This window comes from Lepidochelys kempii, chromosome 5, assembly GCF_965140265.1.
Source record: "Lepidochelys kempii isolate rLepKem1 chromosome 5, rLepKem1.hap2, whole genome shotgun sequence".
Classification (NCBI taxonomy): Eukaryota; Metazoa; Chordata; order Testudines; family Cheloniidae; genus Lepidochelys; species Lepidochelys kempii.
The window spans coordinates 129,455,728-129,468,178 of NC_133260.1; the positions used below are offsets into that span (position 1 = coordinate 129,455,728).

At 44.1% G+C, this 12,451-nt stretch overlaps 1 protein-coding gene across 4 annotated transcripts in view; it reads left to right on the plus strand.

The window, feature by feature from the left end:
• Nucleotides 1-12,451, plus strand: part of GAK (cyclin G associated kinase) — a 149,838-nt gene that overhangs the window by 121,916 nt on the left and 15,471 nt on the right. For 2 of the 4 annotated variants that reach the window (XM_073345848.1, XM_073345851.1), the window contains exons 23-24: nucleotides 8,097-8,234; nucleotides 8,604-8,723. In XM_073345848.1, coding sequence (XP_073201949.1) covers nucleotides 8,097-8,234; nucleotides 8,604-8,723 — 258 coding nt within the window. Of the gene's footprint in view, nucleotides 1-8,096; nucleotides 8,235-8,603; nucleotides 8,724-8,786; nucleotides 8,859-12,451 lie in introns of all 4 variants that reach the window. The other 2 variants (XM_073345849.1, XM_073345850.1) reach the window with 2 other exon arrangements.

A 12,451-nucleotide genomic window follows, 5' to 3' on the forward strand; every position in this document is an offset into this window, starting at 1 on the left:
GGGTTCCATGGGAGTTACTGCGTAATAAGCACTCTTGAAAATGGGGCCGTTTCATGTAGGTGAGTAAATGGGAGTTGAGCTCCTTTGAAAGTCTGGCCAAAGAGGTCCTTAACCCTGCAAGGTGAACTGCTCAGAGGAGATCAGAGCATGCAGAAAGTGAGCAGGAAAAGCATGAGTGATGAATATAGCTTTCTGCAGAGCTGAGACTGGAGTGAAGAGGGAATTGTGTGTATTGATGCAGGCCTTAGGCTATGAGGACATCAATTGGACCCTCTACCCACCAACCTCACAGGAGCCTGCCTTGCAGCAGTTGTAACCTAAATTCCCCAACCAGCCCTCCTGGATGCCAGGTGGAAGGTGAAAAAGCCCACACAGTAATATGCTAGTTTTGTCATATGGGCGAAATCCCTTTCAGACCCCCAAACTGGTGATAAACCAAGCTCCTGGCACCCCTGAGATCCAGCAACTAGATTAAGGGTGGGAAGGATGTGGCTGAAAGGAAGAGTCCACAAAGTGTATAAACTCCCCTCCCCTATCGCCCAAGCAAGGAACAGACAGGAGCCAATCACTTAGTCACAGTATGACCCCAACTGTCCATTGGCAACACAACGGGGCCAGATGCAGCATGTGGCCCACTGCTTTTGTCCTGTAGGTCTTGCACCATGGGGTGGAAAGAGAGAAATGGAGGTCCCCACACAAGGAAGGCGTGGAGGTAGAGTGGAGAAAAGGAATGGGCATGTGGAACATTGCCTCAGCTGTTCCGATTCAGATCTTTTCCTGCCCCAGGAAGAGTCTCCAGTGTTTCTGTCCCATCAAAGCTGTGCCCTGGCTAGTGCGGGGAGCATTAATTGAACTTTTTGCTGCAATTCCCCCAGTAGCATTTGCTCTGTTGTACGTGTTTAATGATGACCCAGTGTGTGAAACATTTGTATGAAATTTCTTCTTTGCCATAACCAATGGATTCAGAAAATCAGCTGAAGTTGCTTAGCACTGAGGTGTGGTGTTCCATACATAAGCTGCACCAAGCCTCCTTTTACTCTGTGAATGAGTAAATTGCAAGTGGATTTTTGTATTCTCCTTTTGTGGCTGTTATGGATAGCAGATACTTTTGTAATGATTACAGTACAGCCCAGGTAAGTACGCCTTGGTTAAATTATACTCTCTTGATGAGAGAGGCTCTGCTATGCCCCCTCCTCCCCAGGACTGAATAGTGTTTTTTCTTAAACCTCAAGTCAGTAGAGAGCTTCTTAAAGGCTGGCTGGCAGCAAGGATGGTGCTTGTTGCCATGGGGAAGAGCATGGCATGCGCTAAAATCCTCATTCAGTGCAACATAAATATCCTCAGGTTTCAGGTGCTCCCTTCCCCCCAAACCAGGAAATGGATATCTTGAGTGGAATTGTACAATTGCAAGCTTGTGTGTCACATGAAGATAGAACAATTCTAATCCCTCCTTTCAGTCTGCATCTCTGGTCACCCATTGCCCTAGCAGTCAAGAAAAGAAAGAGCACAAATGCGTTGCAAAAGTGTTTGTTAGTTTCTCAGCAAACTGTTGGAGGGAACGCTCAAAGCTAACATGAGGCGCTAAATATTATTTACTAATAAATGCCAATGTATCTAGCACTTCTGACTCTGAAAGGACACTCTGAAAGGACACCAAATGTTTGGTGTCCTTTCAGAGTTAGAAAAGCCCATTTTCTCCTCTTCAGTGATTTACTAGTGAGATTCGCAAAAAGAAAAGGAGTACTTGTGGCACCTTAGAGACTAACCAATTTATTTGAGCATGAGCTTTCGTGAGCTACAGCTCACTTCATCTGATGCATACCGTGGAAACTGCAGCAGACTTTATATATACACAGAGAATATGAAACAATACCTCCTCCCACCCCACTGTCCTGCTGGTAATAGCTTATCTAAAGTGATCATCAGGTGGGCCATTTCCAGCACAAATCCAGGTTTTCTCACCCTCCACCCCCCACACAAATTCACTCTCCTGCTGGTGATAGCCCATCCAAAGTGACAACTCTTTACACAATGTGCATGATAATCAAGTTGGGCTATTTCCTGCACAAATCCAGGTTTTCTCACATCCCCCCCACCCCCATACACACACAAACTCACTCTCCTGCTGGTAATAGCTCATCCAAACTGACCACTCTCCAAGTTTAAATCCAAGTTAAACCAGAACATCTGGGGGGGGGGTAGGAAAAAACAAGAGGAAACAGGCTACCTTGCATAATGACTTAGCCACTCCCAGTCTCTATTTAAGCCTAAATTAATAGTATCCAATTTGCAAATGAATTCCAATTCAGCAGTTTCTCGCTGGAGTCTGGATTTGAAGTTTTTTTGTTGTAAGATAGCGACCTTCATGTCTGTGATTGCGTGACCAGAGAGATTGAAGTGTTCTCCGACTGGTTTATGAATGTTATAATTCTTGACATCTGATTTGTGTCCATTTATTCTTTTACGTAGAGACTGTCCAGTTTGACCAATGTACATGGCAGAGGGGCATTGCTGGCACATGATGGCATATATCACATTGGTGGATGTGCAGGTGAACGAGCCTCTGATAGTGTGGCTGATGTTATTAGGCCCTGTGATGGTGTCCCCTGAATAGATATGTGGGCACAATTGGCAACGGGCTTTGTTGCAAGGATAAGTTCCTGGGTTAGTGGTTCTATTGTGTGGTATGTGGTTGTTGGTGAGTATTTGCTTCAGGTTGCGGGGCTGTCTGTAGGCAAGGACTGGCCTGTCTCCCAAGATTTGTGAGAGTGTTGGGCCATCCTTTAGGATAGGTTGTAGATCCTTAATAATGCGTTGGAGGGGTTTTAGTTGGGGGCTGAAGGTGACGGCTAGTGGCGTTCTGTTATTTTCTTTGTTAGGCCTGTCCTGTAGTAGGTAACTTCTGGGAACTCTTCTGGCTCTATCAATCTTTTTCTTTACTTCTGCAGGTGGGTATTGTAGTTGTAAGAAAGCTTGACAGAGATCTTGTAGGTGTTTGTCTCTGTCTGAGGGGTTGGAGCAAATGCAGTTGTATCGCAGAGCTTGGCTGTAGACGATGGATCATGTGGTGTGGTCAGGGTGAAAGCTGGAGGCATGCAGGTAGGAATAGCGGTCAGTAGGTTTCCGGTATAGGCTGGTGTTTATGTGACCATTGTTTATTAGCACTGTAGTGTCCAGGAAGTGGATCTCTTGTGTGGACTGGACCAGGCTGAGGTTGGTGGTGGGATGGAAATTGTTGAAATCATGGTGGAATTCCTCAAGGGCTTCTTTTCCATGGGTCCAGATGATGAAGATGTCATCAATATAGCGCAAGTAGAGTAGGGGCTTTAGGGGACGAGAGCTGAGGAAGCGTTGTTCTAAGTCAGCCATGAAAATGTTGGCATACTGTGGGGCCATGCGGGTACCCATAGCAGTGCCGCTGATCTGAAGGTATACATTGTCCCCAAATGTGAAGTAGTTATGGGTAAGGACAAAGTCACAAAGTTCAGCCACCAGGTTAGCCGTGACATTATCGGGGATAGTGTTCTTGACGGCTTGTAGTCCATCTTTGTGTGGAATGTTGGTGTAGAGGGCTTCTACATCCATAGTGGCCAGGATGGTGTTATCAGGAAGATCACCGATGGATTGAAGTTTCCTCAGGAAGTCAGTGGTGTCTCGAAGGTAGCTGGGAGTGCTGGTAGCGTAGGGCCTGAGGAGGGAGTCTACATAGCCAGACAATCCTGCTGTCAGGGTGCCAATGCCTGAGATGATGGGGCGCCCAGGATTTCCAGGTTTATGGATCTTGGGTAGTAGATAGAATATCCCAGGTCGGGGTTCCAGGGGTGTGTCTGTGCGGATTTGATCTTGTGCTTTTTCAGGAAGTTTCTTGAGCAAATGCTGTAGTTGCTTTTGGTAACTCTCAGTGGGATCATAGGGTAATGGCTTGTAGAAAGTGGTGTTGGAGAGCTGCCGAGCAGCCTCTTGTTCATATTCCGACCTATTCATGATGACAACAGCACCTCCTTTGTCAGCCTTTTTGATTATGATGTCAGAGTTGTTTCTGAGGCTGTGGATGGCATTGCGTTCCGCATGGCTGAGGTTATGGGGCAAGTGATGCTGCTTTTCCACAATTTCAGCCTGTGCACGTCAGTGGAAGCACTCTATGTAGAAGTCCAGTCTGCTGTTTCGACCTTCAGGAGGAGTCCACCTAGAATCCCTCTTTCTGTAGTGTTGGTAGGGAGACCTCTGTGGATTAGTATGCTGTTCAGAGGTATTTTGGAAATATTCCTTGAGTCGGAGACGTCGAAAATAGGATTCTAGGTCACCACAGAACTGTATCATGTTCGTGGGGGTGGAGGGACAGAAGGAGAGGCCCCGAGATAGAACAGCTGCTTCTGCTGGGCTGAGAGTATAGTTGGATAACGCCACTAGCCATCACCTTCAGCCACCAACTAAAACCCCTCCAACGCATTATTAAGGATCTACAACCTATCCTAAAGGATGACCCAACACTCTCACAAATCTTGGGAGACAGGCCAGTCCTTGCCTACAGACAGCCCCGCAACCTGAAGCAAATACTCACCAACAACCACATACCACACAATAGAACCACTAACCCAGGAACTTATCCTTGCAACAAAGCCCGTTGCCAATTGTGCCCACATATCTATTCAGGGGACACCATCACAGGGCCTAATAACATCAGCCACACTATCAGAGGCTCGTTCACCTGCACATCCACCAATGTGATCTATGCCATCATGTGCCAGCAATGCCCCTCTGCCATGTACATTGGTCAAACTGGACAGTCTCTACGTAAAAGAATAAATGGACACAAATCAGATGTCAAGAATTATAACATTCATAAACCAGTCGGAGAACACTTCAATCTCTCTGGTCACGCAATCACAGACATGAAGGTCGCTATCTTACAACAAAAAAACTTCAAATCCAGACTCCAGCGAGAAACTGCTGAATTGGAATTCATTTGCAAATTGGATACTATTAATTTAGGCTTAAATAGAGACTGGGAGTGGCTAAGTCATTATGCAAGGTAGCCTGTTTCCTCTTGTTTTTTCCTACCCCCCCCCCCCCCAGATGTTCTGGTTTAACTTTAAACTTGGAGAGTGGCCAGTTTGGATGAGCTATTACCAGCAGGAGAGTGAGCTTGTGTGTGTATGGGGGTGGGGGGGATGTGAGAAAACCTGGATTTGTGCAGGAAATAGCCCAACTTGATTATCATGCACATTGTGTAAAGAGTTGTCACTTTGGATGGGCTATCACCAGCAGGAGAGTGAATTTGTGTGGGGGGGTGGAGGGTGAGAAAACCTGGATTTGTGCTGGAAATGGCCCACCTGATGATCACTTTAGATAAGCTATTACCAGCAGGACAGTGGGGTGGGAGGAGGTATTGTTTCATATTCTCTGTGTATATATAAAGTCTGCTGCAGTTTCCACGGTATGCATCCGATGAAGTGAGCTGTAGCTCACGAAAGCTCATGCTCAAATAAATTGGTTAGTCTCTAAGGTGCCACAGGTACTCCTTTTCTTTTTGCGAATACAGACTAACACGGCTGTTACTCTGAAACTAGTGAGATTGTTGTTCAGCATTTGTCATCAGATTTCCTTTGACAGCAAACTGGTGTCACACAGGCTTCATAAAACCCAGCAGAAATGGGGAGGTAGGTTGCTGTTGGGTATCTCTCAAATTTATCTCCAGAATGAAAACTCTTCAGTACGGTGTCTGAAGTGGATCTCTGGGCTTTTACCCACCTTGTGGTCAGGTTTATGCATTTATTTTAATAAGAAATTTAGAGAATGGGAAGATAATTGTAGTGCTGTTAATTTAAGTGAGTGTTGTAAGGTAAGAGGCAAAACCCACCGAGTGAAATGAAACACAGACTGGTGTACAGTGATCTGAAATGTAAGTGCAAAGGAGAGCAACTTCTTTAGCGAGAGACAGAGAGAGACCATGTCCAGAGCGCTACCAGTGATGTAGAGCGAGACACAAGCACAGCTAGGGTCATTTGAATAGAGAAGCAATTTTAAACTCATTAAAAAGTGAATTAGTAGTATTCAGCGTTCATTAAAATAATCCACAGTAATGAGATGGAGTGAACTCAGTGTCGGAGCAGTGATGGGTGTGTATAATTCAATAATAAATGAATGAGTAAGTTTCATGGGCAGTAAATAATCACCAGATCTCATTAGATTGTAGGGAAGAGCTATAACAGTTGATCATAATTAGAAGTTAAACAAGCATAGGCTTGAGCGTCTCCTGCTGTTTCCAACTTGGAATAACCTGTTGGAGGGACTAGTTTGGACAAGTAGTTTTAATGCCTTCAGAGAGAGAGGATGGCTATCCACTTAGGAGCTATATTATGCCCTAGCTCGCTTGCTTCCTACAACCTTTGTCAGAAACTAGCTGTCCTCTATCCTGATGTCTTCTCTGTTGCTGCATGTAACAGAAGTACTTTGGCTTGAGGAATCTGCTAAAATGATCACTGGTGAGGTAGCTAAGATTGAATATATGGTATGATACTTCAGTACTGATATTTATAAATATCCTCATTAGGATCCAGAGTTAACATTCTATTTAGATGAACAAGGCAACTAACTTCTGAGACTTTGTTCCAGGCTCTTTGCAGACTGAGGTAGCTATGTCTGAGTCGGTTACACATAATTCCTATTTTAAAGGATTTCTTTGCAACCATAAGTGCTACAGACTTAATTTCTTTACTTAAACAATCTGAACATAAGGGGGCTAGAAAAAGGAGACTTAGCAAATACGGAGCTTCAGATTATATTCTGTTAAACCAGATCTTCAGAATATTCCACACACACTAGGTGATGGTGCTGTCTTTTCTCAGCTTCCAAAAAGTGAGGCTCTTCAGGATTGGAAGGCTGAGAAAATTGGAAAAATCATGATGTTTTCCTGAGTGGTGGTGGTTGGGTTACATGCCCTGGTTCTGTTAGCTGTCCTGGGTTGATGCTAAACTACATGCCAGCTTCACCAAAGAACTTTTCAGTTGCAGTCTGTATCTCTGGTCACCAATTGCCCGAGCAGTCAAGAAAAGAGAGAGCACAAATGCGTTGCAAAATTGTGTATTATTCCTGTATGTTAGTTTCTCAGCAAACTGTTGGAGGGAATGCTCAAAGCTAACATGAGGAGCTAAATGTTATTTACTAATAAATGCCAATGTATCTAGCACTTCTGACTCTGAAAGGATGCCAAATGATATGTATATGAGTTGCTTATTCCATCACTGAAATGCATAAATTGCTGAGGTGGGGAAGAAGGAAGCAGCTCTAAGTTAAGATGGGACATAAGTAATGGCAGTCAATGGGACCATCCCCTCAAACCCTTCTTAGTCTAACTTTGTTCTTATTTCATTCTGCGTTTTGAATCAGGACAGACTCTTCTTTTGCGGCATGCATGGAGGGAAGGGCCTGAAGGTTCACTCTCCACATTTTCTTCCTGGAGCAAAAGATTCAGTTGTCCCTAAAATTATTTTCCCAAGATGGAGCAGAAGACACCTTGCTGTGTCCTGCTCTTCAGCTGCCTATGTGGTCATTATGGTATTGGGTCCATGGACAAACCTTTGCCCCAAATGGAGCTCCACTGGCCCTACCCATAGCCCATGTAAATCCATTTTAGGAGCTTGGTAGTTCCTGAACTGTTGAGTGGCATGGAGCGCCATTCCTAAAGTGTTGCTGATTTGGAGACACCTGCTGTATTGTAAAAAACCAGATGAGGACCCTGAAGCAGTGACCCTTGTATGATCCCTTAGTCTGGAAGAGCTGAAGTGTTAATTTAACAGCAGCAGCTGTGAATGAAGGTACCTTTATTTTGGCCTGCTCAGCAAAATTTGAAAATGGCTTTGATTTCTCTCTCTCTCAAGTACTCCAATGGCAGAACCCTTCAAGGAACACGGCAGATGGGTAAGAACACAGAGCAACACTATATAATTTTGATAATTGGTAGTAATATAGGGAATGTAAACCGGCCAAATAGTGACCCAGCTGGGAGTCTGGATAGAAGTCTTGGGTACTCTTGCCAAAAAGTGCAGTTACCACTGTGGGTTTGTTACTGACAATTTTTTGCAATTTTTTTGTAGGAAATTTGGCGCCAGACCTACCTAAGATGACTTCCTCCGCAAGCCACCCAGATCTTTTAAGTGGATGGGATTCTTGGGCAGATTCCCCAACTACTACCAACCTAGCATCACAACAGCCTAAGAAGTCTGCACTTGAAGGTATTATTATGCAACAAAAATATATTGTGTATTTCCATTGCTAAAGAAAATGCGTGCTCTCCAAATATCAGCCACCCAAAACAACGGAACAACCATATGTGGCTCTCATGTGGTTCATTAAATACAGTCACATTAAAGTACTTGGCTTTAAAGTACTGACAGTTAAAGATGTGGCAAAAGCTAACATTGTAACATAACAAGAATTTTGGAGGAGAGGCCTCAGACAAGAATCTACAGAGAAAATATTGATAGCAATTTCCTAGGAATCAGGGAGACCGTTTTTGTCAACACCTTTTAAAAAAAATGTATATTTTCGTCCCCTGCCATCTGTGGCTTGTACATAACTTCATATTTGTTTTTATGACACAGGCCAAGTTCTTACTACAGGAAGCCAGACAAGTGTGCCTTCAGGTTTGTCTTTCAGCCAAGCAAAATCTCAGAACTTCGACCCCTTTGCTGACCTTGCTAACCTTAAATCTGGTCCTCCAGGTAATCTTGTACGTTTTCTTAAAAGAGCAAAGCAACTAATAACAATCCTTACCTCTGACACAGCACTTTTCATCTGTCGATCTCTCAGCACTTCACAAAGGAAGTTGGTAGCAGTATCATATCCCCATTTTACAGGTGGGTAAACTGAGGCACAGAGAGGTGATGTGACCTGTCTAAGGTTAGCCAGTAGGCTTGTGGCAGAGCCAAGAAGGTCCCAGTCCAGTGCTCGGACTTTCTGAATGCATCTAGTGGCTTTGATTTTTTTTGTTCCAGTAAATTTAATGCTGATAAAAGGGAACACTTCTTATAAAACACACAGCTAATTAGTGACAGCAAATTTCACACGCCAGCCTTGAGAGCAAGAGCATAGCAGGGTTCAGATAAAGATTAGACATTTATACAGATGGGAACTTCCAGTTACTACGTAGAAATTATGTTTTGAAAACATAGCTTGGAAGCAATATAAACCCTTTAATGCTTCAATCTCTAAATGAACTGGTTTGAAAAACGTTTCGAAACGTTTCTGAATAAGCATGTTATTCCATAATTGTTATTCCATAATTGCCCACCGTGAGGTTTCTTGCACCTTCCTGTGATGCAGAACTTCTGAAACTGCTTTCGCCATTAGTAGAAATGTTAAACTGCTCTTTATTTTATATTGGTAACTTAAAAAAGGAAACAGAATACATGAATAACTGTAATCTCTCTTCACTGGTTAATGGTTGGACTCTGGACAGGAACGTCAAGAACTTCTTTGTTAAACTCTCTCTCAGTACTCACCCATGATCAGTGTTACGCTGAGTTTCATTACAGGGTTGATCATTTTATGAATCATTGTTTAGTAGTGAGAATTTTTCAGTATTTATCCACATGCCATCTCAGAGTCTGACTTATAGAATCATAGAATATCAGGGTTGGAAGGGACCCCAGAAGGTCATCTAGTCCAACCCCCTGCTCGAAGCAGGACCAATTCCCAGTTAAATCATCCCAGCCAGGGCTTTGTCAAGCCTGACCTTAAAAACCTCTAAGGAAGGAGATTCTACCACCTCCCTAGGTAACGCATTCCAGTGTTTCACCACCCTCTTAGTGAAAAAGTTTTTCCTAATATCCAATCTAAACCTCCCCCACTGCAACTTGAGACCATTACTCCTCGTTCTGTCATCTGCTACCATTGAGAACAGTCTAGAGCCATCCTCTTTGGAACCCCCTTTCAGGTAGTTGAAAGCAGCTATCAAATCCCCCCTCATTCTTCTCTTCTGCAGGCTAAACAATCCCAGCTCCCTCAGCCTCTCCTCATAAGTCATGTGTTCCAGTCCCCTAATCATTTTTGTTGCCCTTCGCTGGACTCTCTCCAATTTATCCACATCCTTCTTGAAGTGTGGGGCCCAAAACTGGACACAGTACTCCAGATGAGGCCTCACCAATGTCGAATAAAGGGGAACGATCACGTCCCTCGATCTGCTCGCTATGCCCCTACTTATACATCCCAAAATGCCATTGGCCTTCTTGGCAACAAGGGCACACTGCTGACTCATATCCAGGTTCTCGTCCACTGTCACCCCTAGGTCCTTTTCTGCAGAACTGCTGCCTAGCCATTCGTTCTCTAGTCTGTAGCTGTGCATTGGGTTCTTCCGTCCTAAGTGCAGGACCCTGCACTTATCCTTATTGAACCTCATCAGATTCCTTTTGGCCCAATCTTCCAATTGGTCTAGGTCCTTCTGTATCCTATCCCTCCCCTCCAGCGTATCTACCACTCCTCCCAGTTTAGTATCATCCGCAAATTTGCTGAGAGTGCAATCCACACCATCCTCCAGATCATTTATGAAGATATTGAATAAAACCGGCCCCAGGACCGACCCTTGGGGCACTCCACTTGATACCGGCTGCCAACTAGACATGGAGCCATTGACTTCCTGAGTTGCACGCAGTGTACGTCATTATCTGTAAAGTAGCACTGTAAATTTACACCCAACTTTACAGACTTGTTATGTACTGTTAAAATTAGCTATTTTCTCTTCACTATTTTTGTATAATTTTGCAGCAAGTATTGAGTTAAAAAGGAAACCTCAGAAACCTTGATTAGCACTTCCTTTTGTCAATAGTCACATGCCATATGACTAGCATCATATGACTATCAAATTCAATCAAGAAAAAATGAATAACCAACTATTTGGTTATGAGTTAATGTTTATGTACTGACCATATCTTTCCAACTGTACAAAACTCCATTATATAGATAGTCTCTATCCCAGAACCTTTTTATCCAAAAGACAGACGTAAGAAACAAGATACACTGAAAAGGAGTACTTGTGGCACCTTAGAGACTAACCCAAATTTATTTGAGCATAAGCTTATGCTCAAATAAATTGGTTAGTCTCTAAGGTGCCACAAGTACTCCTTTTCTTTTTGCAGATACAGACTAACATGGCTGTTACTCTGAAGATACACTGAGAGATTTGGGGGAGGTGGTATCTCAAAATAATTTTAAAAACCCATTCAGTTTTCTCTTGCCTATTAAATATGGGATGTAGAAAGCATTTGAGAAGGAGTTAGTTTGTGGGCTTTATGAAAGCACAGGTCTTTGGGAAGGGGTGGGGACTAGCACACTGACTGAGAGATCATCCCATGCATATGGGGCAGCCTGGAGGAAAGCAAGAGTTCTGGAGTAGAAGAAAGCAAATTGGGTGGTGTGACTGGGCGACAAAATCTGAGACTTGCTCGGGGCAATGTTGCACAGGGCTTTGGAGGAAAGGACAAGTTTAAAGTTTGAGTTTTAAGCAGATTGAGAAGAAAGATGTCGGTGCTGAGGGAGGCCAGGGAGGAGGCAGTTATTAAAGCTAAGGCAGGCAATGATGACAGGACAGAAAGGAATGGTCCAATTTTTTTTAAATGTTTATGAAATGGAATAAATGGCAAGATGTAGTGATATTTAGTGCTATCTTGGATGTGCAAGGGAGGAAGGGGGAGAAGTCTAAAATAGCCTTGCGCTTGTGATGCAAGATCAAGGTACTGATAACAGGAAGTGGTAAAGGTTTTGGAAGTAGCTCCGTTGGGTTCTGGTGGTGGCAGAAGTGCATCCAGGATGATACTTTTGGAAAGACCTTTAGATATTGTGTAAGGGACAGGAGGAAGTTGACAGGAGTGAGGGAGCATGTTTGAGTGGTAGCTGAAGCTGCGAGCCGATGAGGTCACTCAGGGAGACGAGGGGACTGAGGACAGAGCCGTGAGGGACTCCTAACAGTGGAGGCAAGGAAGAGAAGAAGTTGCTACAGGAGATGCTGAAAGAGCCCTCAGATGCAGGTAGAAAATGGAGACCACATTGGTAAAAATCCAGGAAGGAGAAAGTGATTGACGCTCTCAGAAGCAGCAGAAAGCTCAGGGAAGATGAAGGCAGTTCTTTGACTTGGTCAAGAAGAGGTAATGGGAGAGCTAGTGAGAGCTGATCCAGTCGAGTGGGGAAGTGCACAGGCTGCATGGATTAGAGGAGAGGAAATCAAGGCAGTGACTATAAACAGCTTGTTCAGGAGGTGCAGTGGAAAAGAAAGACGCTGGGAGTTGGCGAGGCAATTGGGGTTAAGGATTGGCCTTCTGAGAAGTGAGGATCCTAGTGCGAGTTTTCATGCTAAGGAAAAGGATCTGGAGTTAAGAGAGTATGAGTGAGAGGAGGTGAGGTGGTCAGGCACAGGGAGCAGAGGGGTTGGAAGTCAAGGATAAGCAAGAAATCTCTC